Source organism: Protopterus annectens, chromosome 1.part2 (genome assembly GCF_019279795.1).
Source record: "Protopterus annectens isolate FY-2018-M chromosome 1.part2, PAN1.0, whole genome shotgun sequence".
NCBI lineage: Eukaryota > Metazoa > Chordata > Ceratodontiformes > Protopteridae > Protopterus > Protopterus annectens.
Genome location: NC_056727.1, coordinates 479854700 through 479881491, shown reverse-complemented (window position 1 = coordinate 479881491; position 26792 = coordinate 479854700). Strand labels below are relative to the sequence as shown.

At 42.6% G+C, this 26792-nt stretch overlaps 1 protein-coding gene across 3 annotated transcripts in view; it reads right to left on the bottom strand.

Moving 5' to 3' along the window:
- The window catches only part of KIZ (kizuna centrosomal protein), a 1514946-nt gene that overhangs the window by 1075583 nt on the left and 412571 nt on the right, over positions 1-26792 (bottom strand). For 2 of the 3 annotated variants that reach the window (XM_044057131.1, XM_044057146.1), the window contains one exon: positions 971-1622. In XM_044057131.1, coding sequence (XP_043913066.1) covers positions 971-1622 — 652 coding nt within the window. The remainder of the gene's footprint in view (positions 1-970; positions 1623-26792) is intronic. The other variant, XM_044057139.1, reaches the window with a different exon arrangement.

Below are 26792 nucleotides of genomic sequence, written 5' to 3'. Positions count from 1 at the left end.
TTGCATCTCTTCTGTATTGACATCAGGAGTAGAAGATTCCATGGGGAAGATTATGTGATTCCACTTGCAAACTATCTTCCTTGACAGAGGATCCAAAGATGAGGAAGGCATTTGTTTGAGTGTAGAATTCATGGAGGATGCTATAATGACTACAGCTTTTTTCTGCTGCTGACTGACAGGTGTCAGGACTAAGGGCTCAATGATAATTAGTCATGGAGTTGACATATGCCAGTACTAATGTGGCAAGAAACGATAAGTCAACCATCACAGTAATGAATGATAAAAATGAGCAACTAAAATGGAGAAAATGCAATCAGTCCTTTCCTTGGAGTTGAGCATTAACTATGAAAAATACCATATAATTCAAAAGTAACGGCACAGTAACAAACAATATAACATAATAATATACCTTTTTATAATAAAATTAAAGTGAAACTGTAGAAGATTTCTCAGAGTTAACCTAGCAATGTGTAAAAAGGAAGCTAAAACTCACTCTACTAGATGGTAACCAGTCACAGGCAATCAATTTTTATATATTTATACTCAACACACACATCACCACAGATCTAAGCTGTCAAACTGTTTAACATACCCAGATGAGGAAATATAGCATACAAATGGACTAATTTATTCTCAGCCTTCTTTTTATTTTACATCATATGCCTAAAATGGATTGAAAATCCACAGCAGATGAGATGACCAACTAAAACAGTAATGAGTCTAACATCATAGATATGGGGCTTTCATGATAAAGAGGGAAAACGTAAATAACCGCTGATGCTCAAAAGGTAAGTGATTCTGTAGGATCAGCATCTACCAGAAAAAAGAATGTATAGTTTGAGAAATGATTCTTGCAAACATCAGGTCTTCTTTTAAGCAGAACTAGTAAATTATGTAAATTTTTCAAGGAAAAGAGCATCCTTCTGTCAATAGGCCACTTCTGAACAGAAGTCAAGCAGAAATATAATACCTGAATGCTTATCTGTGATGTCATGTTTCTCAACTAAAGACTCACTTCTTGGTTGACTCTTATGAAAACAGCTCAGAGATGAAGTTACTGGAGGTACCAGGGCATTCTGAATTAGTTCAAAATGTTCAGGCTCAGCCTTTCTTTCTGCATCAAAGACAGCAGCCTTCAAATCATTAGTTCCATTCTGAAGAGTTAATCCCTGCTTTTGTGGAGGTAACATGGAGCAAAGCTTGTCAGTGATTTTGCTCGGAGACAGACTGCTATTTATGACAGTGTTACTAGTTTCTGTGCCTGATGCATGAGGTAATTCATTCTCATAAAGTACAGTGGACGTGAGAGGCATTTTTTTTCTGTTCTGCAGGTAAACAGTCCCATCCTTTTTGTCAGATTTATTTAGGAGTATCACGTTGCTTTTGGCTTTTAAAATAGAGCTATCAGTCACAGGACTACTCTCTGCTGTCTGCTTCTGCGAGCTTGGGTGAGGAGTTAAAAGGCTTTCGGTAGGCTGGTAAGATGACTGCAGTGTACTGAGCTGTTCATTGCTTGAACTGAATGACATTTGGTGACCCATAAAGATTGTGGCAGGATGATACAATTCCCTTGACAGGTCTGCTTCCTTGTCAGTGTCCACTGATCTGGAAAGTTGAAATGTCTGTAGAAAGAAAGGGGAACAATTTTAATTACACTGCTGAAAATGCAAAGGCATGTGTAATTCAAATTAAAATAACATTTAACTATGTTTGGCCATTTCTGAGCAATATAATGTCCCACACCTATTATCTGGTTCTTGTTCTACATAAAGCCATAGAAATCTTATTCTCTAGTTCCCCTATTTCTTTAAATAATCCTTCATTTTGAACAATTATCTGCCATCATGAGTACATGTACTGACACTAGAATTCTGCTATACTTAATTATTTAGCAATGTGTTATACAACTGCATTCCAAGAATGTTTCAATCAACAGGAAACAATAGGTATTGTGAATACTTATTTTATCAGTTGTTTTGTAATAACATCCTCTCGGCACAAATTTCTGCATTCACTAGCTCCCACACAGAGAGATGCACACTTCCTGATGATGCCATGTAATGATGTTACATGCTAGCTCTAAAAAACTGCACGAGACATATTTTCTTCAGGGTGTGAGCTCCACACACTGAGCAAGCGTACCTATATACACACACACAGACATACACACACACAAGGAAATAAAATTATAAACCTGCCAACCTAATCAGCAACATCCATGTAAAAGGCAGATAAAGGCACCAACTAGTTAATGGAGACAGTAAGAAGGCAGTAAGTGAGGAAATGATGTGAGCATTTACTTGGATAGTTACAGGCAGATGATGCCTTGGGAGTGTGTGTGTAATGATCAGGTGGAGGTGTTAAAGGACAGAGTGGCTTTGAGAGAGAGAGGAAACAGTCTAGACAGCAAATTTTGTATAAGAGCATAAAGGAGATGAATGCAAGTGAAGGCAGTTTGCCCCTTTTTTTGTGTTCTACATTTTTTTGAGTGTTCTGCAATCATGTTCTCTCTGGGTGTTTGCGTCAAGAAAATGGAGATTTTCTTTAAGTCATTTGAGAGATTTGCTTAGTTTGTTTGAAGTAGAACAGAGGAAGACCAGACTCTGAGACAGGCACAGGAGACCTCTTAAGGGTGAAATGAATGCCTCTAGTAAGAAAACGTATGGCTCTATAAAACTCTATTAACACTACGCAGATTCTGCCTTTTATGTAGTCTATGTGAAGACCACAAAAAACAGAGGGGTCCAGGAGCATACCCAACTGTTTTAATCTGGTGTACTGTTTTTAAGTGTGTGCAAGTAGCTACAAGTATATTCAAATTATGCAAAGTTTGGGTAGGTTTAGGTACTATGCCAGAAAAGCAAGACTTTGGTTTTGCTGACATTCATAGTAAGTTATCCTCAGACTGGTCCAAGATAAATGAAAGGACTATTGGATGTAATGCTAGAAGATGTTCCAGATGCTTTTAGGATGATCTTGTCCACAAAACCAATTAAGTTCTCCAAAAATATGAAGGAAGTTTTATTTTATTTTTTTTTCAGAAAAGGATAAAAAGCCATGCTCCCTTTTGTACCCAACCCACTACTTGTGTGGTCTGCCTTGTTTCAGCCATGACTACAGCGTCAAAGTCAAATCATATACAGTACTATTGCTACAATGTAGCTTAATCATAGTACTGAATTCATACTATTTTGTGCTGCAATTCAGCAATTTAAATAAGAACATTTTTTAAAAACTGCATTTTTTTAAAGCTGCTTTACTTATTCAGTTTAAAAGAATTTTTCATGCATTTAATTGCACCACAAGTGCTGTCTAATCTCCAAGCAACTCCAGAATTTCAAACATGGAATTTCACATCATTGACTCATTTATGCTTTCCTGCACTTACCTATAGTGGATGCACAGAATACCATAAAATTACCTAGATGTAAGGTTATTAACTCAGTAAGTCCTCAATAGCAAAAGGCTAATTATTTTCCTTGTTTCATAAAGTCTTTGATACCAAGAACTAACTTGCTTCTTGAGAGGTTTTCTCAAAAGTCCTGTATTGAAACATACTTCATATGATCTTTAGTACCCCCACAATGATTCAAATGATAAAAATGCAAAACAGCAAAGGTCTTCTTCAGACAAAGGCCTACAAGAAGCTTTCACTAGCAAGTCTACATAGTGACACCAATATTATACTCTAGATTTGCAAAAGAAAAAAAGAAAAAAAAATACTAATATTATGGCAAAACAAAGGGTTATATACCTCTGAAAGCATGCAAGGTAAACCCAAGCTATCAGTGGGAAAACTGTTCCACTCGTTGAGAGCTTTCCAATGATGTATGATAAGACTGCTGTTTTATGAAACTGCAGCTGCAAAAATGCAAATGATGCATACAATATATTCACATTATTTAAAAACAATAGTCTTATCTATGAAAATGTCCATCTGAGAAAGCAAGTACCAGTAGCAGAATATTGTGTATCAGATGGCAGCATTTATTTACATGTAGGTCACAGTTTATAAGATGTATATGCAGATATGAAATTATTACTAATATTCTTAACTGTTTTACCTAACACTTGTACATCTGGATGCCTTTGTAAACTACCATGTTTCATGTCAGTTTTTATGAACATTCACTGCTTGCACAGGCCTCCAATGTTACAGCATTATACCCCATTTTTGCATAAACATAAATATGGAAAATGAGGGACTTCCATGATGGCTGCACACTGATCAACAGCTTGATTTCAGCTCTCACAGTGAGAAGAAAGAAACTGAGAGATAAGGTCCAGATAATCTGCAAGTTTTAGTTAAAAAAGTTACTAGGCAAGTAACTACACTGCCTGGATGCCAGCAAAAAGCAGTTCAAACTCCAGCTTTGGTGCAAGACACTGGCTTCCAGTAATTTAGAGGAAAAGATAAATCAAATGTGTTTGGATCTGATTAAAATAAACAAAACACCGGAGTATATTAACACAAATAACAAAAAGCTTGAAAAAATTAAACAACTCTTCAGATGAACTGGTAAAACTGCAAAAATCAGAGGCCTAAATGAAGAAAAGGCTGGCTGAGTACGAGACAGCTGAAGATGAACTGCTTCATAAAATGGTAAACTTAGAAGACAGAGAGCACAGGAAAAAAATGAGATTTCTACTGTACAAGAAAAACTGATAGGAACAGACTGTATTAATTTTATGAAAGCACAAATAAGCAAACTGGACTTGTATTCCACAGCACAATATGTTAATTGAAAGGGGACATCACATGTATGCTCCAAACCTGGCCATGAGAAAGCAGCCTAGACTTGTATTAGTAAAGATGCAATCATATCAGCAGCCAGAAGTGACCCTGACAAAACTGTGGGAAAAGGGCAGAGTATCAAAAATAGGAGTTAGTAGAGTGCTTGTGGAAAATGATTATTCACCAGGTGGAAGAGAATTAGAAGTTATGTACTCACCATAACGTTCCATCTGAGTAGGTGTATTCATTTGTCTGCAACCTGTGGGTTATGGATCCGATATCGGATCTGAACCAGCATGGTTTTCCAGCTATGGATCCAAGCTCTCAGCTCCTCCCCTCACCCATAATGCCCTGCTCTACCCTCATGACCTCAGATCGAGTTTGCCAAAGCAACAACACCCTGAAAAGGGTAACATAGAATATGCAGGAAACTGAAAGGCCAGGGGGATAGGAGGGCGGGATGGTTGCAGACAAATGAATACACCTACTCAGATGGAACGTTATGGTGAGTACATAACTTCTAAATCTGAAGTAGGATATTCATTTGTCTGCAACCTGTGGGACAGAGTCCCCAGCAACCTGAATCTTGGGCGGCCATCATGGAAGGATATTCCGGAGCACGCTGGAGCCAAAGGATGCTCTACCCCTAGATGCAAGATCCAACTTATAGTGGGAAATAAAAGTATGAGATGAAGCCCACGTGGCTGCTGCACAAATATCATCTAGAGGAATCCTAGCCTTGAAAGCTGCCGAGGTAGATACTGACCGGGTTGAATGGGCATGAACACCCTCCGGTGCGGGCCTTCCTGAAGCTTGATAAGCCAATAAGATGCACTGTGAAATCCAGCGGGACAGAGAAACTTTAGAAATTGGCTTGCCCAAATTGAATTTTGCAAAGGAAATAAACAACTGGTCGAATTGCCTATGACCAGCCGTCCCGTTCAGATAAAATCTAAGTTGCCTGTGAACATCTAATGAATGGAGCTTATATTCACCTTTGTTTTCATATTTAGGGAAGAAAACAGGGAGGTTAATGGACTGATTGATGTTTGCTTCAGAAGCGACTTTAGGAAGAAAGGACGGGTTGGTCCTGAGGTAGACACGGTCCGGATGAAATACCAAGTAAGGAGGTTTAGCTGATAATGCTTGAAGCTCAGAAACTCTCTTGGCCGATGTAATGGCTACCAAAAAGGCTGTCTTGTAGGACAAGAATTTGAGATCCACCGTGGCAGCTGGCTCGAAGGGGCGGTCAAGGCCTGTAGAACCAGAGAGAGGTCCCAAGGAGGAACCGCTTGTTTTATAGGGGCCTGAGAAGAAAAGTACCTTTAAGAAAAATTTTACACAATTTGGCTGACATAAGAGGATTAGAGTCATGGCCAATGTGATAATGAGAAATTGCCGCCAGTTGTACTTTGACTGTGGAACTGCTGGCACCATCGTTAAAGAGAGTGGTTAGAAAGTCAAGCACTAATGGAAGAGGAACCGTGAAGGATTCAGGCCTTGCCGCTCCGCCCACAAAGAAAAACGTTTCCACTTGCTGCGGTAAACCTTTCTAGTGGATGGTTTATGAGCTGCCACCAAAATTGCCTTAACAGGTGACGAAATACCGGGAGTCCTGATCAAGAGTGGAACTGGAGCAGCCAAGCGGTCAGCTTCAGGTTGTCCAGATTCGGAGGAGGAATGCAGGATGGATGGGATATCAAATCCGGGATGGGATCTAGAATCCAAGGAGGATTCACCGAGTGAGACCTTAGGAAGGGGAACCAGATCTGTCGAGGCCAAAGCGGAGCAATGAGAATCATTCTGCAACCCACCCGAGAGGCTTTCTGAAGAACTTGGAGCATCAGAGGCAAGGGTGGATAAGCATACAGAAGACCGGGTGGCCAAGCATGCACCAGAGCGTCTCTTGGGGAACCTCTGGGAGGAGGTATCAGAGCGAAGAAGCTGTCGCACTTGGTGTTTGAGGAGAGGCACAAAGATCGCATGAAGGGGTTCCCCACCGTGCGAATATGCGTTCCGCTACTCGACAATTGAGAGACCACTCGTAAGGGGTCAGAATGGTGCGACTGAGCTTGTCCGCTAGGATGTTGGACCGACCGGGAATGTGCGTTGCTATTAGAAAGCGGTTGGTGGAGATTGCCCATTCCCAAACTCTCATGGCTTCTCGACAAAGAGGGTAAGACCTTGTTCCCCCTTGCTTGTTGATGTACCAGACCACAGACATGTTGTCCGATTGAATCGCAATTGTTCCCAAGGGAAGAAAGTCCTGAAGTGCTAGCAACGCTAAGAGCACTGCTCTCATCTCTAGAACATTGATATGCAGTAAGGTCTCTGAATCGTCCCACGTGCCTTGGACGGTCCGGCCCATAGCGCCCCACCCAAGGCGGAGGCGTCCGTGGTCACCGTGGCGAGAGGGGAGAAGCACAAAATGGGCGGCCCCTGTGGAGATCCGGGAGTGAAGCCACCACAAGAGGGACCGCTTGCAAGCCTTGCTGATCGCAATGGGATGATGCATGGGGAGAGCAAGGTATGACCACTGTACTAAGAGCGTCCACTGTAGAATGCGCATATTGAGCCTGGCAAGAGGAAGAAGTGCTATAGCAGATGCCATGGACCCTAGAGCCCTCAGGACCAACTCCGCCGGAACAGAACTTGAGTGGAGAATGGCCCGCACCTGGAGCTGCAGATTTTGAACTCTGTCCGCAGTGAGGAAGGCTCGTAAACTCCTTGTGTCTAGCCTGGCCCCTATAAAATCTAAGAGCTGTGTGGGCGCCAGGTTGGATTTCTTTGTATTTATTGTGATGCCCAGAAAAGGAGCAAGATGGAGAAAGGAGTCTCGCGCCAATAAAAGTAGATGCCTTGTTGGGGCGGTAAGAAGCCGTAGGGAAACACCTGCACCCCCTGAAGCCTCAGGTGGGCCGCTACCACTGCTAATACTTTGGTGAACACCCTGGGGGCTGTGGTGAGACCAAAGGGAAGGACCCGGAACTGGTAGTGACTGGCTCCCAGCCGGAAGCGGAGGAACCTCCTGGAGCGCCTGTCCATCAGGATGTGGTAGTACGCGTCCTTGAGGTCTATCGAGCACATCCAGTGATTTTCTCCCAGAAGGGGGAGAATAGATTGCAGAGTGACCATTTGGAATTTTTCTTTGGGGACTGCCAGATTCAAGAGAGAGAGGTCTAGGATTGGTCTTAGTTCCCCCGTCTTCTTTGGCACTAAAAAGAACCTGGAGTAGAACCCTGATCCGATCTGGTCTGGGGGGACGGGCTGGATGGCTCTTTTCTTTAGCAGATGGCCAATTTCTGCCAAAGCGGCCTCCCGTTGACCAGGTGGGACGTCTGGGAGGGACTTCAACTTTGGAAGGTGAAGGAAAGGGATGCGATATCCTCTGGATATGATTTGGAGAACCCAGCGGGTGATGTTATGGACTCCCATGCCGCTAGGTGCCCCGAAAAATGTCCCCCGACTGCCTCCAGAGTGGAGCAGTCAGGCAACCCCTCAGGGTTGCTGCTCGGGCCGTTCAGAGAAAGGTTCCCTGGACCCAAAGTTTCTGGGAGCCCCTCTGCCTCTAGGGCGGCGTCCTCCCTGTCCTCCTCTGCCACGGAAGGACTGGTTGTCCGGAGCAGGCTGGGACTGCTGCGACTTCCGGAACCACATCTTCTTCTGACCCTTTTGGTTCCTAGAGTAGGGCCTCTGGGGTGCAGAGAAGCGGATTCCGACGGCAGACAGCGTCTTCCCGTCCTTCTCGCTCTGGGTCAACGTCTCACGAACGGTTTTGCCAAAGAGAGCAGAACCATCAAAGGCGTTCGCAAATGACGCTTTGAAGGGCTCAGAAAAATCGCAGTGACGGAGCCAGGCCTGACGTCTAGTGACTAGGCCTGTCCCCGCAGCTCTAGCGGTGCCTTCCGTAGCGTGGGAGAGTAGCCGCATAGAGGTATTAGTAACTGACCTAAGAGTGGCCATACGGGTGGAGTGCAGAACCCTGTCCTCCTCCGAAATGGACTCTGGGGGAGATGCAGCATATTCTTTAATGAGATCTCGCTGCATCCTAATGACATGTGCCAAGTAGTTCAGCGCCCTTACCGAGAAGGTCGCTGAACTAAACATCCGCTTCCCCAAGCGGTCCATCATCCGAGACTCCTTGCTCGGGGATGGACTGAGGACTCTCCTGAGCCAGTTCCCTCTTGGTGGCCGCCGTCAACATGGCATCTACCGGAGGCCCCTAACTCCAATGGGCACGGTCGGACGGTGGGCTAAGGATCCTATCGGGCCTCTTAGGAATTGACTCCACGGTGTCCGGTTCCTTCCACGCCCTGGTGGTAATGAGGTCCACCAGGGGTCGGCAGGAGGGACACCCAAGAGGTAGACGGGCCCGCTTCAAATGCCTCCAAGAACACGGACTTGTCCGAGGAAGACTTGGGGCAGACCACCCTTATACGGAGCATTTCCATGATGTCTCCAAATGAGACATCCTCGGGGTGACCGTGGGAGCCTTCCCTTCCTCCAAGTCCGTGTCTTCTGTGAGAGACTCGGGAGTCAATGTGCCTCCTTTTGCACGTATGCTTGCGAGGACATCCTCTGGGGGCTGTCAGAGGAGTCCTCGCAAGCAGCAACTTGTTCCATTGGAGCAACTTGGGGCACAGAAGCGGGCTGTCCCAGGGGCCGGATGGTGGAAGCCTGGCCCAGTGCAGAGGAGCGGGACGGGCGGAACAAGTGCCGGGGTCCGGAGACCCTCAACAGGGCCCTCTCCACTACATCAAGCGCCGAAGGGAGCCGACCTCGACCAAAGGATCCGACAATCGGCTCCCCTCGGATCCGAAGAGTGGATCGGAGCGGCGCCCGGCCGGATCCGAAGGACAGTGCGCTCCGACACAGGCGGTGCCGAAGGAGCACTGATCCCCGGATCCGAGGCTCAGATCCAGGCTCCGAGAGGTCGGATCCGATGCACTCGAGGGCAGGGTCGGATCCGGTACCAGTACTATCGGCGCCGACCCACCCCGGCTCGGCTGCTCGGCTCCAGCTGCTCCGAACCCGGATAGCGGGTCGGAGAAGGAGCAATAGGTTTGAAAAAGGGTGTTGAGCTCCCCAGAGGGAGGCAAGAGCACTCCCATCTGCATCTGGGCCTGGATGAATCTTCTCATCATCCGGTCCAGATCAGCATCGAAGGCTATATGTAGATCTCGGCGAGGCTACCGAGGTAGGCCTGGAGTGCCTCCTCGATAGCCTCGACGGAGATCGGGTCTCCTCCTCCTCAGGACCCGGTGAAAAGCACACTGGGGACCGGGGCCGAGAAGGAGGAGACCGAGCCGACAACGGAGCCGGGGGAGAAGCCCGCTTGGCTGGCGGGGCCGAAACAGAGGTCTCGGCCCGCCGCATGTGGTGCTACTCCCTCGGTCCTTTTTCCTAGCATCCCTCTCCTCCCAGAAGCGGGAGGTTGAGTCCCAGGAGGAGGAGGGTGCCACGGAGGGAAGAACCGAAACCACGGTTACTCCCGAAGGAGCGGAGGTCGGAGCAGAGTCCGGCGGTAAAAGGCCCGCCAAGACAAGCTTGGACCTCCGCTCCTTCAGTGCCCTGGGGTTGAACCCTGCACAAATGGAGCATCCAGATGTGAGGTGTTCAACCCCAGGCACTAACACAGTGTGGCCATCAGCCGGGGAAAGCTTATGGCCACACTCGGAGCATTTAGAAAATATAGATTTGGGCTGTTCAGCCATCCCAATCTATAAACAAGCTACTAACTAAAGTAACTAAAACAAAATACACACACAGGCCCAACACACACACACTACGCCAACAGCGGGAATACCTAAACTTTCACACAAAAATGAATAAAAAACTTCAAAACTCTGTATTAACAGTTAGAAAAACTAGCACTTAGCTGAGAGCTATAGAAACCAATCCAGTCACCATGCGCGGCAAACGAGATCTAAGGTCATGAGGGTAGAGCAGGGCATTATGGGTGAGGGGAGGAGCTGAGAGCTTGGATCCATAGCTGGAAAACCATGCCGGTTCGGATCCGATATCGGATCCATAACCCACAGGTTGCAGACAAATGAATATCCTACTTCAGATTCAACTTTATTCCAGCAATCAGGGAATGCTGAGAGGCAGGTTTGTCCAACAAAAAGTGAGCCATCAAACAGAAGGGGACTTTACTTCTCATTCTTCTGATAATAAAGCTTATAGAGAGGCTTTGCCAGTGAATCCTTTTCCAATGTTCCAAAGGAAAATGCTTGCGAGACAGAAAAAAGCACCATAGCTGATGAGAAAAATCAGGAGAACCTGGGACTGGAGTCTGGGTCTGGGAGATGGAGATAAACAGGAAAAAGACCAGCAACACTGAAATCAGTGAATAAATGTGAGACTATAAAGCATCAATCACATTTGTGAAATATGGCTTTACAAGAAAAAGTGGAAAGACTGAACTTTTGTTGACTCTGTTAAACTTGTGTGTGTGTGTGTGTGTGTGTGTGTGTGTGTGTGTGTGTGTGTGTGTGTGTGTATGTCGGGGGGGGGGCAGAAATGCATATGACCAGCTTCAAGTCATAAATGTCTGGAAGGACACTAAAGTGAAGGAGGGCAAAAAGAAAAAAAGTTACTAAGTAAAACAGTTTTAGTAACAGTATTTGTATGTGACACTTCATGATACAAATTGCATGCTATAAAGTATTTTCAGTTATTGCTATATGTGATAAAAATACCAAAGTAAACAAGTACTTCCCCTCTTTTTTCTTCTTTTACAGTTTTAGGAAATGTAAGCATTACAAGGTAGAGAGAGAAGAAAGGCTGGACTAAAACATGTTAAATTTAATGTGCTGTAATCTTGAGTTGTTGAGGCTGGGGATGGGGTGTAGAAGTGCACAGATTATAATCAATGTAGACTTGATATGTTGTCTCTTAGTTTTCTACTGGTTGATATCTGAATAAGGCCTTTGACTTAATCAAATAATTCTTTTGTAAGCAAGTAAATAAGAGGACACTGAATGTAATGAAAATATTTCCTTTTGCAAATAAATGTTCTGTGTAAATTGAGAAGCTTGCACAGCTATATGTACATTTGGTACTTGAGTTTCAATGGAAACAAGCTAACTATACAGGGAAGAAATAAAAGCCAGAACACTTTTTATGGCTAAATGCTAATGTTTTCTGAAAGTATATAAACTGTTTTTTCGCACATGGGAAGGGAATGGAGACAAGACAAGTACTGACAGGGGTGTTCTGGGGGTGCGTTTGTTATTTTTGTTTGAAGGTTTTCATTAAAACAAAAGGGCTTGTAAAATGTGACACAGGTTCAAATGGAGATGACAATAAACAACCTTATAAGGGATGAACCAGCCAAACATGCCAAACATTAGTGGGTTATGTAACACAAAAGCTGTAAATAGATATTTAAAAAAAGTTGTCATATATAATAGATGACAATAACATCATATGGTTACACTAAACATATTTTGGAACATGAATGGCCTTACAGGTATAGACAGAAAGCTAAGAGAACTGAAATATATTAAGAAAAGCAGAGCACAAATAATGCTATAGGAGACATTTCAAAAGTGAGCATGTGAATATGATTAAGAAAGGATTTCAGGAAGGATATTCAGCTGAATATCAGGGACAAAGGAAAAAGGGGAGTACTTATACTAATTTTCTAGGCAAGGATCAATAGTGACAGAAGATGAAAAATATAGTAATGCTAGATTTGTGGCAGTAAAAGGTTACCGACAAGGGAGGATGATTACACTGCCATATGTTTATATTCCACCTAAAACTGCTATTATGGAGGTTAAGAAAATTTTAAGGGAAATAATCAGCTTTCAGCAGTGAATATTACATATAGCTCGGGTATGCAAGTTGATTTGCAATAATTATGATGTAACTGAAGGACCTAGAAGGGAAGATATAACAAAAGAGGGTAGATTTCTGAAGAAATTTATGAAAGTATACCTTTGCTCATAAACTAGTAAACCACCCTCTCCGAATCCCATCGCTTCATACAATTCTCCAACCGTTACCACTCTTCCAGGCCACTACGCTCCTGCAACAAAAATCTCCTCCAGGTCACCAAAGCCAAAAACTCAGCAGGTGAAGCACTATTTTACTGCACTATATCCAGGCTTTGGAACAACCTTCCCACTACCATAACTACTCTTCCTTCCTCCAGTCTTTTCAAAACTGCACTTAAATCTCACCTAAGTTCTCACTGGCTTTGTCCTTGTCCTAACGCCGTCTAATTAACCCCCCCCCCTTCAACCCTTCTCTCCTTCCCAGTTTTAAATAGAGTATCCCCTCTATCACTATAAAACTGAATTGAAGATTACTCACTGTTTGTTAATCCTTCCAGGATTTAGTTTATTCATTTAGTCTATTATTATTGTTATCTAGTTACTGTTTTGAAAATTTGTAGCACTGTGTTTTACTTCTTATTTCTCAATGTTTGTAATTTACAGCTTACTACTCAATTGCACCAAATTTGCTTTTGTATTTCTCCATGTCATGATCACCTACTGTATTCATACCTTATTGCTATTTACCATCTACCATATCTTTCTGTGGAGCTTTTCTCCCCGGGCCTCTGCTGAAAAAGGACCTGTGTCCAGTCAGAATTTCCCGGTAAACAAATGTAAATAAATAAATAAATAAATAAAATAAATATGGAAGCTGTGCATTCAGTAGTGGGACCTCAAAGAGAATTTACATATTATTCCCCAAGTTACAATAACTGGGCTAGACTAGACAGAAATCATTTTTCACAGGAACATGTGCATTTAGTTGAAAGCTTTGGCATACATCCAATAACTATTTCAGATCATGCACCAATAACAACTAACACAAAAACGGAGAGTAAGGAAGTAAAAATGAGACACTGGTGCTTCCTCACCTTCTTGTTAAAAAGACAGGAATTTAAGGAATGGGTAGTGGAAATTATTCGAGAACAATTAGGGAAAATAGAAATTTCTTCAGAAGTTATAACTAGTGAGTAGGATAAAATGAAAGTGGACTTAAAAAATAGTTTAGAAATAAAAAGAGACAGGGATATAAAGTAACAAGAATTATTTAGAGGGGCTGAAAAAGGTTAATGTATTGCAGAATAAGGGGGTTCTCATGGAACAAGACGAAGTGCAGCTAAAGAGAAAATAAAGGAGTATCTGGATAATATTTATGAGTTCAGAAAGATTGCTGCTAAACAACTACTTTTTTATAATAATTCCAAAGCACAAAAACTCTTAATACAATGAGTTAGGTAGCAAAAAATAGTAAGGGTTACTGCCAAACTTAAGGAGCCCATAACAAGAAAAATAACCAGAGATCCTGTTAAGGTATTAGAGAGATTTTGTAAATTCTATGATAGTTAAAATTAAAGCAGAGGAATGTGGAAACCAAAAAAAAAAATTCAAATAGAAATATTTATTTAAGACTTAAATATGTCAAGGTTAGATGTAGATGAGGATCAACAATTAACAGTTAAGATAGGAAGGGAAGGGAAGAGAAGAGAAGAGAGAAAAATAGTGATGTAAAATCAAACTATAGGAAAGTCTCCAGGAATAGATGGTATTTCTGTGGAAGGTTGGAAAGTAGGAGAAAAGAAAGTGATAAAGGTCAGGAAGGTTTTGTTTAACAGTATTTTAAAAGGAGGAGAAGCACCAACATCCTGGAAGAAAGCTGTGGTAGCTGTAATATTTAAAGAAGGTAAAGGCCCATCAAACCGAGTTTTATATCAGCCCATTTCAGTTATAAACCATGATTATAAAGTGTTTATGTCTATAATAGCTAAAAGAATGGCAAATATGTTGCCAAAATTGATATATATATGGATCAATATGGTTTTGTGGAGGGAAGGCAAACATTTGACAACATTAACAGAACAATGATGATCAAGAGGGAAGCAGAATGCAAGAAAATACGACTGTTGTTGGTGGGTTTTGATGCAGAGAAAGCATTTGACAGACTAAGCTGGGATTTTATGAGAAGGGAAATGGATGCATTTGCATTTCCTGATACAATAATAAGATAAATAAGAGGATGTATGAGAGATTGGAGGCAAAAATTAAAGTGGGAGGGTTCCTCTCTAATAAATTGTGTCTGACTAGAGGAGTCAGGCAGGGTGTCATTTTTCTCCTTTCTTATTAGCATTATATTTAGAGCCACTGGCAAAGAAAATAACATACTCAGAAATTCAAGGATATAACTGGCAATCAAGAAAAGCTGGCTTTATTTGCAGACATTATTATTTTGTACTTGATAAAACCAGAAAAAAACATCTCAGTGTTGTGGAACATTCTGAGACCGTTTGAAGTTGTTTTGGAAAATAAAATTAATCCAGACAAAACAAAGCCTACAGATGTAAACTATGTGCCCACACATGAATTGGTTCAGCGATACTCACATTTATGTGGACATGATAGAATGAAATACTTAGGAATATGGCTTAAAAAGGATTCTGTTATGGCAGTTAAGTATATCTGGGAAGATGGCTTTTTACTCCTTGAAGGAATTCTGCCAAAGTGTTAAAGGTTATTAAAGTATTTTTATTAGACTGTGGCCAGTTATATTTTATGTCTTTATTTCATTTTGTGCAGATTTTGGTATTTATTTCTAAGGTCACAGACCCTTCTTTCAATATTCCTCATATATTTCGAAATGAGGGGACTGATAGGTCTCAGTGTACCATAGAGCAGTATATTCTGCTGTCAACAAAAATGGGGAACTGTCTTCTAAATTTCTTAATGGTGGGCCAACATAGTGCCACTACTTTCACTGCAGAAGTACAGGAATTGTATGGTAAACTGGAAAATCTTTCACTTAAAGAAACTAACATACATTTTAATATCCTCATTCTTAAAATATATTTGGAATTGGATGCAATACCTAGGGGGTTATGGATTTTAAAAGTCAGAGTACCCCTTTTGATTCTAATAGTGACAAGGATAAAACTTTTCAAGCATGTTGGATAGCAGCCACCCACCACTGCTCTTTGGAATGGATTAGTATTTTGACTGAATGCGATATGAGAAAGCAAAGGAAAATGAAGGAAGTAGTTCACATGTTGTGTGCTGAATTAACAGCACAATTAAGCTCTTTCCATTTTGATTCTCTATTTGTTGATATTAGAGATAAGTTGAAGTCCCATGAATTGAACTTAACAGAACGACAGAAAAGTAAACTTAAGAGAGATTTACAGTATGTGATTATAATAGTGGGACAACTTTTCTCTAGATGTTCAATCCCAAATCCCAAGGACAGGTAAAACATCTATGTCATAACAATGGTCATAAAAAGCCACAATGGTGTCTTTGCTTCCTCTGAGGGAATGGGATACATGGAGTGGTAAAGTGATGGGGGGGCACCTTTCCTCTACTCCCATCTGCACAGGAGCCTATATTTCATGAACAGAGATTTTGTCGTCCCCCCCCCCGAAAAAAGCTAGACAATTTACAAACAATAAAAAACGAGGAAGAAATGGTTATGGACAGAGTAATAACTCTGCCACAGAGGGACAACAGTGAAAGAATTTTAAAAGAGGTAGATGGCAATAACATGGTTATTGAATCGGTATATGTTGAATTGGCTGATAGGAATGTAACTATTTCAAATTCCATGGTAGTCAGTTTGTCTGGTCATGAAATAACAGAGACACAGTTGTCAATTTTAAATTTGAGACTTAAATTAATTCCAATGGCTTTGCCTCGTTTATATTTGCCTAAAAGTGAGATCTTTCAGTTTGTACAAGAACTGCATTTAATATATGTCTTTCGTAATAAGATAGTAAGAATGAGACCAAAGAGAATGTTTATGATTTTCTTAATACTAGTATAAGTTTAGATGAGAGCTTTTATTCTTGTATTTCTGATGAAACAGGATTGTGTATATCTCAGACTAACGTGTACTGTTTTATTAGATATCTCTAAGGTTAAACATAAAAGTCAGTTTATTCCTCCATTTAATAATGAATGTATTCAACAATTTTCTGTGATTTTTAATTATGTTGTTGAGAGAGCTTTTGATGATTTTATGAGATATAAATATAATGTACAATATAATTTAACTAAAGGACAATGGCAAGCTTTAAAGGATTTGTGTTATGTGCATGAGCTAGTTTTTAAACCAGCCAATAAAGGGAATAAAATACTAGTCATGCATTATAAACAGCATATACAAATGTGCTATGATCATTTGAATGACAGGAATGTAAAGGAGAGATCCAACATTGAGAAGTATATTGAGACTTTGTTACAATATCAAAATCATTGGATACAGGGTATAGTTTGGATTATTTTGCAAAAGAAGATGTGGATAAGAAGTTTGGAGTTTAAGGTGGTAATATTGCTAGTTTTACTATTTTTCTAACATCCACAAGTGTTTAAGTAACCACTGGGTCGTCCTATTGTATCCACTTGTAAATATATTTTTTTACACAATATTGGCCTTTTCTGCATGAGCATCTTTTTCCTTTTGTAGTTAAACTTCCATCATATATTAGAGACAAAAATTATTTTTTGGATAAAATTTCCCAACTTTAGTGGGATGAAGGTATATACTGGTTGACGTTAGGAGTCTACATACTAGCAATGAACATACACATGGTTTACACACATATTACTTTTTAAGTGGTAGTCCCCTTTCTAGCTATATTATTGAACTTGTACATTTTTGTCTTGCTAATAATTTTTTTATATTTAATAATATGTTGCATCGTTTGCTGCTGAATGCATTTCCCCCTGTGGTAAGAGTGGGACAAAATGTGGATAGTAATGAAAAGAATAATAGAGATATTTATTTTGTTACAACTTATAATGTTCATTCTGAACAGGTAGCTGCTCTTTTGAAATATCACTGGCAAGTTTTGATGAAAAATTGGGAATCACTTAGCTTACTAAATAAAGCTCCCAGTGTTTCCTACAAAAGGGGCCGTAGTTTGGGGGATATGTTGGTTCATAGTAGTTTTGTTTCCCCTGTAGCGCAAACTTCCATTTGCTCTTATTATATGACGGGAACTTTTAAATGTGGGAAGTGCTGCATTTGTAAATATATTGTTAGCTGCTTCCCAGTAATTAACAACACAAGGTTTAATTCAGCAAACAGATTCACATGTACTATTGAGGGCATTATTTATGCTTTAAAATCCCCATGTAATCTGTTTTATATAGGAAAAAGTTAAACAGCTTTTAAAGTATGACTTCAGAAGCTATCAGAGATATCAAGAAATGAAAAGTTATGTACTTACCATAATGTTCCATGTTAGCTGTCTTCTTCTCGCCTTCTTTCTTGCTGGATGGGTTTGGAGCCGAACCTCGGCTCCAACGCGGCCTATTACTAAAGCTCGAGAGCTATTTTTACCGGCTCGAGGCTATCCTATGTCCCATAATGCTAGGCGTGATATACCCAGATCTCGTTTGATAGCTAACACTATGGACATACATGTCCCCACCATGACAGAGAATATATATATATATATATATATATATATATATATATATATATATATATATATATATCAACCTCTATATATCTAAGTATATAAAACTCTTATAAGAGTTGCTAAGAAAGGGAAGAGAGGTAGCTAAGGAGATAACTCTCATGATAACACATCTCAGAAGATACTCTCGGTCTTGCCAGCCTAGGGGGATGGAGGGTGGGACGCAAGAAAGAAGGCGAGAAGAAGACAACTAACAGGGAACGTTATGGTAAGTACATAACTTCTCAATGTTAAGTTGTCAATCTCGCCTTCAATCTTGCTGGATGGGACAGCGTCCCTAGCACCTTAGTCCTGGGTGGCTCAATGGAACAAACTCTTGAGTACAGTGGAACCAAAATCAGCCCGACTTCTAGAGGTCATGCCCAGCTTGTAATGAGAAATGAAGGTATGAGGAGAGGCCCATGTGGCCGCTGCACAAATGGAATCCATTGGCAATCTTGCCTGAAAGGCTACTAAAGAAGCTAATGCCCTGGTTGAATGAGCTCTGGGCTTAATAGGGAGCTCTTTGTGCCTCAATTGGTAAATCAACATGATAATAGAGGTCAACCACCTGGACAAGGTTACTTTGGAAACTGGCAGGCTTTGCTTCCCTTCCGCGCAAGACAGGAAGAGCTGTTCTGATTTCCTCATCTGCTTGGTTCTATCCAGGTAGAAGCGTAATTGACGGTGAGCGTCCAGACAGTGTAACTTCCATTCAGACCTATTGGTATAAAGTGGGAAGAAGACAGGAAGATCGATAGTCTGATTCAGATTTTTTTCAGAGAGTACTTTGGGTAAAAAGGACGGATTAGTCCTATGTGACACTCTATCTTTGTGAAAAACAAGGTAAGGAGGGCGAACACAACGGGCTTGAAGTTCCGATACCCTTCTCACTGAAGTGATGGCTACTAAGAACAGTTTTCCAAGAGAGCAACTTTAAGGAACAGGAAGCCGCAGGCTCAAAGGGAGGGAGAATTAAAGACGACAGCACCAAATTTAGGTCCCATGGTGGGGGAGGATCTTTTACCGGGGGCCTAAGTAAGAGGGTTCCTTTTAGAAAGGCTTTACAAAGTTTGTGTGACATAATGCTGGTCTCTGACAATCCAACATGAAAATTTGCAATAGCAGCCAGCTGAACTCTGATGGTGGCTGAAGAAGAACCCATTTGAAAAAGTTCTGCCAAAAACTCTAAAACTGTATGGACAGGAGCTGTAAAAGGGTCAACTTGTTTCTCCCCTGCCCAAACAGAGAAATGCTTCCATTTGCTAGCATAAGTCTTTCTGGTAGTAGACTTGTGCGAAGCGAGGATGATGTCACGAACTGAATGAGAGATTGAGGGAAGCCTGGCTAGGGTTGGAAGTGGAGCAACCAAGCCGTGAGGTTGAGAGATTGGAGAGATTGATGCAGCCCGCCCGACTGATGTGTCAGAAGATCTGGCACTGGGTCCAGATGCCAGGGCTGATCTAGTAGATGACGTTGCAGGAATGGAAACCAAATTTGTCGAGGCCAGTAAGGGGCAACAAGGATCATTCTGGATCTCAAAACAGTTGCTTTCTGGATTAATTGAGTAATTAAGGGAAAGGGGGGAAAAGCATACAGAAGACCCCAGGGCCAATTGTGGACTAGAGCGTCTCTGGGGGGAAGACCTGGGAAAGGGAAGAGGGTGAAGAAGTCTTGGCACTTGCTGTTTTGAGGGGTTGCAAAAAGATCGCAGCAAGGCTGACCCCACCTTCTGAAAATTTTTTCCACTACTAGCTGGTTGACAGACCACTCATGGGGCATGAGAATGGCTCTGCTCAGCCTGTCCGCTATGACGTTGGACTTCCCGGTGATATGCATTGCTACCAGAAACCGTTGAGAAGAGATCGCCCACTGCCAAAGTCTGAGTGCTTCTCGACATAGGGGGTAGGACCTGGTTTCGCCCTGCTTGTTGATGTACCACACTACAGACATATTGTCTGTCTGAATTGCAATAGTCCCGGTGGGTAGAGAGCCTTGAAGAGCCTGCAACGCTAAAAGTACCGCTCTCATTTCCACGACATTTATGTGTAGGTGGCCTTCGAAAGGTTGCCATGTGCCCTGGACTGTCCTGCCCTGAAAATGCACCCCCCCCCCCGATCAGGGAGGCATCCTTTGTCACAGTAGCCACAGGAGGAGGAAGGACAAAAGGTCTGCCCTGAAGAACCTGAGGGGAGACCATCCACCACGAAAGGTGCCTTTTGCATGACTGAGTGATTAGAATGCTGTGTGACATTGGAAGCTGTTGAAAGGACCGCTGGGAAAACAACATCCATTGCAGGATCTGCATGTGAAAGCGAGCTAGGGGGAGTAATGTGATGGCTGCTGCCATGAGACCTAGGGTTTTTAGTACGAATCTGGCCTAGACTCTGCTCTCTTGTAGTAGGATTTGACATGATCATGAATGTCTGAAATCCTTTGTACAGGCAGTTTTGCTGACAGTTCCACAGTGTTTAAAACAGCGCCTATGAAGGTACTAGATTGACAAGGCGACAAGGCAGACTTTTCAGAGTTTATAGAGATACCTACCTCGTTGCAAATTTGGAGGGTATAATCTCTGGAATGGAATAGCTGACGCTTGGTGGTGGCAGTAAGGAGCCAGTCGTCTAAGTATGGAAACACCTGGAATCCTTGCCATTTCAGGTGAGCCGCAACCACTGCCATGCATTTGGTAAACACCCTGGGGGCTGTGGTGAGGCCAAAGGGCAGGGCTCTGAATTGGTAGTGACTGGCTCCCAGCCGGAAGCAGAGAAACCTCCTGGTGTGCCTGTTCATTTTGATATGATAGTACGCATCCTGAAGGACTATAGGGCACATCCAATTGTCCTGACCCAGAAAGGGTAGAATGGACTGAAGCGTGACCATCTGGAATTTCGTTCTTTGAACAGATTTGTTCAGCCTGCTGAGATCCAAACTAGGTCTCCAGTCCCCTGTCTTTTTTGGTACCAAAAAGAACATGGAGTAGACTCCGGATCCTTGCTGGTCTGCTGGGACTGGCTGGATGGCTCTTTTTTCTAGCCGCTTTGAAATTTCTAGTACTGCTTGATCCCTCAGACCGGGTGGAACGTCTGGAAGGGGCCCTTTTGGCTGTTGTGGGGTATGAATAAAGGGAATTTTGTAACCCTCGGATATGATCGACCATACCCATTTGTCTTGCGTGAGGGAATGTCAGGCTTCTGGGTACAGTGATAGTCTTCCCCAGACTGCCTCCAAAGGTGGACAGTCGGGCAGTTCCTCAGGGGTGCTGGAAGGGTTTGTCAGAGAAGGATTCTCTGCTACCCTGATTCTGCAGACCCCCCTGCCCCTCGGGTGGCGTCTATTATTGTTCGCTCCTCTGCCTCTGGAGGGAAGCTCACCACGTGCGCCAGGCAGTACTCCCTGAGGTTTGCGGAACCACATTTTCCCACTCTTCTGACCCTTAGGGTATGGTCTAGAAGGGGTAGAAAAACGGACTCCTATGGCAGAGAGTGTCTTGCCTTCCTGCTCGCACCTGGTCAATGTATCCTTCACTTGAGGTCCAAACAAGGCAGAACCATCAAAGGGGGTGTTAGTGAAGGACACCATGAAGGGGTCAGCAAAATTGCAAAGCCGCATCCAGGCGTGTCTCCTTAGAGCAACGCCCGTGCCTGCAGCACTACTCGCTCCATCGCCTGCATAGGAAATGAGCCGCATGGAGGAGTTGACAATAGAGTTCAGGGTCCCCAGCTGGGAGTTGATCTTTTCCGGAGACCCCGCAACTGATGGGTCCTGTAAGGTATTACCCAGTTCTTTGAGAAGGTCTCTCTGGAGACGAGTAAACTGGCACAAATAATTCAGCGACCGCATAGCAAAGGTCGCTGAAGAAAACATCCGCTTGCCAAACGTGTCCATAGTCCTAGATTCCTTATTAGGAGGATGGACAGGTACTGAAAGGTCAGCCAACTCCTTTTTAGTGGCCGCCACCACAGCATCAACAGGGATGCCCTTAGTTAGAAACTGCTTGTCAGAAGGGGCTGTAATAAATTTTGTAGGCCTCTGGGGAGTTGGTTTCATAGTATCCAGAGCCGTCCACACCTTTCGAGCCACCACATCCATGAGTGGGTCGAAAGGCGGAGACACCCAGGAGGTGGAAGGGCGAGAACGAAACGCATCCAGATACACTGACTCGTCCTCAGAAGGGTTAAGGGCAGACCAGTTTCCCCTCTGCTTAAGAATCTCCAGGATGTCAGAAAATGAGACATCCTCAGAGGGGGACCTTGCGGACCCTTCTGACTCATCCAAGTCGGTGTCCGACGTGCCTGACTCAGGGGAGTCTACATGCTTCCTCTTGCATTTTCTCTTCTGAGGGGGCTCCCCTGAAGGATCAGGGGAGGCCTCGGAAGAGGAGGATACACCAATGGGGCTACCTGTAGCATAGGTTCTCCACGCTCGGGATCAGAAGGGGGGATAGAGACTGAAGCAGGCACCATAGAGGGAGGAGCCGAAGGCGCCGACTGTGGAGCAGGCATAGAGGCCAACACACTCCTCATGACCTCAAAGGCGCCCCTCTCAGGCAGGGAAGGGGGTCCCTGCTCTGAAGAGACAAGGACTCCTCCCGGCACCGAGAGAGATGGCTCAGAGGCCGATGTCGGGGCCGAACTCACCTGCGCCGAGGCTCCGAGAGGGAGAACGGGGTCCGATGCCACTCGCCCCCTCGGAACCGATGAGGGAGTCCTGGCGCCCGGATCCCTCCAAGGATGGAACCAAGGAAGAGATCTGAGCCGACGAGGGAGCCGAAAGGAGTGGTATCGGCTCCGGTGTTCTGACGGTCCCGAACCCTACGATCTCTGGCTCAGAACTCAAAGGAAGAGTCGGAGGAGGAATCAAAGAGGGAGTCGTGATAGCCACTGCCTGATGAGGAGGGCTTTGCAACATTTGGGCCAGTGCCTGCAACTTAAGTAGTCTGCTAACCACCTTCTCGAGGTCATGGTCCGACAGCCTGGAAGACCGAGAGGAATGGGACCTGTGACTCCGCTCCGATAACAAGGGAGACTTCGGAGCCGAATGGACAGATTCCAGGGAAGGAGACCTGGAACGCTTTCTGCTCAAAGACGGCTCTGACAGCAGAGTCGGAGCCGACTGAGGCCTCGAATCCGGAACCGATGCAGTGGTAGTAGTAGTAGCAACGGCTCCGAACATGGAGCTGACAGTTTGGCGGGCTTGGAAGGTTTACCCGACGAAGGCTTAGCCGGGGAACCTTCAGGCTTCAACAAGCATCTCAAAATAAGTTTATTTCTGCGTTCCTGCAGGACTCTTGGACTGAACGCATGGCAGACAGAACAAGAGTCCTGCAGGTGAAGAGGGCCCAAGCAATATACACAAGAAGTGTGACATCTTCTGACAGCACGAGTCACACCTCTTGAAGCCCGAGACCTTGGTGTCTTTCGACATCCTGAAACAAGGATGACGGGCAGAAAAAGACAACTCTAAGTGGTCTAGTCACAATCAGCCAACACACACACACACACACACACACACACACACACACAAAGAGCTTGTAACAGACCAGAAAAAACAAAAAACCCAACACTTTTTAACACAATCTAATTCTAGGCACACTACAAGAAAAAAATTTACAGAAAAAATCCAAAGGGATTTACTACTACAGAACTAGTTTAGCCAAAGACCTAACTATTAGTGAGGGGAAAACTGAAGAAAAAAACTAGCTAAGAGGGGATTCTAAACAGGGATCTATAGGGTAGTAACTAGGAAGAACTATCGCTAAGGTTAGAAACCAAAAAACTGACTAAATAGAAGAAAAAGATTAATACAACCTGGAGCCGGCAAAAAGATGCAACCTCGTAGCTGAAGCGGCAAACGAGATCTGGGTATATCACACGCCTAGCATTATGGGACATAGGATAGCCTCGAGCCGGTAAAAATAGCTCTCGAGCTTTAGTAATAGGCCGTGTCGGAGCCGAGGTTCGGCTCCGAACCCATCCAGCAAGAATGAAGGAGAGATTGACAACTTAACATCAGCGGTTGGAGAGTCTTCTAGCCTTTCACTTTAAGCAATATCATCGAGAGGATTTTTCTCTATTATAAGGTTCTATTTTAAAAGAAGTGGCATTTAAAGTTAGTGAAAATGTCCTGCTTTAGGACAACCTACTATATAAAGAGACTGTTTATGAATGTAATTGGAAGCATTTAATTAGTTTAATTAATTAATTTGTTAGTAATTTGTTTTTAGGTTTGTTTATATATATATATATATATATATATATATATATATATATATATATATATATATACACATATACATACATACACACACACACTCTTTTTATTGGTGGCTTTTCACTCCTTGAAGGCATTCTGCCAAAGAGCTAGAGGTTATTAAATGTTTTATTAGTCTGTGGCCAACTGTTTTATTTATTTATTTATTTCATTTTTGTGCAGTTGTTTTTAATCCCAAGTGAAAGACCTGCTCTTGTAGTGTTTTTAGTTGAATCGAGAACAGATGCTGTTGCTAAAAAAGGGGGTAATTAGGCATATAAAATACTGCAAAATAACTACAGGAATCAATCAGAGGAGGTCAGAAAAGATTGGGAAGAGAGACTGGATAAGCAATTCACAAGGAAACAATGGGAGGACATATGCATGGCCCTCAATTATGCAACAAAATCTAGACAATTTAAGATTTTTGCTTTGAAGTGTCTGCATAGGTATCTTTATACCCTATGCAGACTCCAAATAATTTTCTTCGGGTAGATGCCAAATGTTGGAGGTGTGATGGGGAAGAAAGTGGTAACTGGATTACTAATAGAAATATGAAAAAAAAACATGTTCATACATTTCAGGAACCTATGTAAACACTTTTCAATTATTTAAACCCTGGGAAGTCACTGAGAGCTACATTGTGCATACATACCAAATCATGTCCACTTCCACATGCCACATTGCACCCCAATGTAAAGGGTACCATTCTTCAGATACTACTATTCGTATACTAATAGATCTAATACTCAAAATTATTGGGAAAAACAAAGCTGTATGACTTAACATGTGGGCATGTTACCCTCCTCCTCTGTGTCATTTTGTTTTACTACCCATATTATGGGTGCATATTTACATATTTTATATATATATATATATATATATATATATATATATATATACACACACACACACACACACACACACACACACACACACACACACACACACACACACACACACACACACACTCTTGTTGTCAAGTCCATTAATTCATTGTTAAGGCAAATATAACAGAATATTGCATTTTCCATATCTTCTCACAATCTAAAGTATTCAGGAAATATGCACCTCACTTAGACTGTTTCTTAGCATACACACAGAAAAGTGGATATCAGCTGGTAGATGATACTTGAGTCACTGAGAATGAGCAGCAAATATTGATAACATTCTTAACTACAAGAGCAAATAAGCTACATTGTTCAGGATGTGTATATATTAGTGAAAGAAGCAGAACAGGGAATGTTATTCATGCTGTAAGCCAGAGGAAAAAAATGGTTACCAGGACAGTAAGCTCATTAACACTGAGCAAAGGTAAGCATTTACTAGTAAGCACCAAGTACACTTTCCTTCCCCAAACTAGTGATCACAAGCAGTACACTGAAAATTGTGTCACAATACCTAAACTTTTAGTCAGAAGTATCACAGAAGTATTACCTCAGAAATGAGAAAATAACAGGCAGGAAAAACACACATTCTGAATGTAAAAGTACAACCCAGATACTAAATACTTTCATAAAATCAGTTTTCACACAAAACTGAAAAATATGATTAGTAAACAGAACAGAAGCACATACAATCACTGGCAAAAGCAGGTATTCTTAAGGTAGAATACCACCAACAGGGGTTCTTTTTTATATTATAGTAGATCAGAAATAATACCATAAATATTCATTAAAAATATTTATGTGAGGAAGGGGTCCCCAAAAAGTGGTCTCATTTGTTAGGCAAGAAGCTTTTGACCAACTGCTGCTCCTCTGGAGCCACAGATATGCTTCCCCTCGAGGTGGCAGGAAAATACTGATAATTTACCTCGCTCTGGTTGCTGACACACTCCTCTTTAAAAAAGGGTGCAGCCTATCAGCAGCCAGAGTGAGTGAGAGAGAGGGGAATTACAACTTTGGCAAACTGGCCAGGTGCCGTGTCCATGGCAGGATACTACCCACAATGAAGAACATTGTTCAGTTATGATTTTTTTCTTAGCAAGTCGCACATTTGTAATGACAAAAGAACTACTATAAGTTTTTATGTCCATAATTTTGCCCTCAGTGGTGTCAGTTATTTGGTTATTAGTTTTATTTTCCATCACTCAGTGCATCTGCATTGACTGCATTTCTGTCACAGTTGTTTTTTAGTATCAACTTTCACAATGAGTTCTCAGGACTTCATCAGTGAAAGTATTCGTTCACTACACAATATACCAGATTACAAGACATCTACACCAATTTATGGATATAATACTCTGTTGGAAACTACTAGCAGTAGTAACAATGAAGAGGACCAGCTCTAAGACTCTTGAACTTCCTAGTGAAGAAACATTTGTAGCATGTCCTAGGAATCTCAGTAACGTTT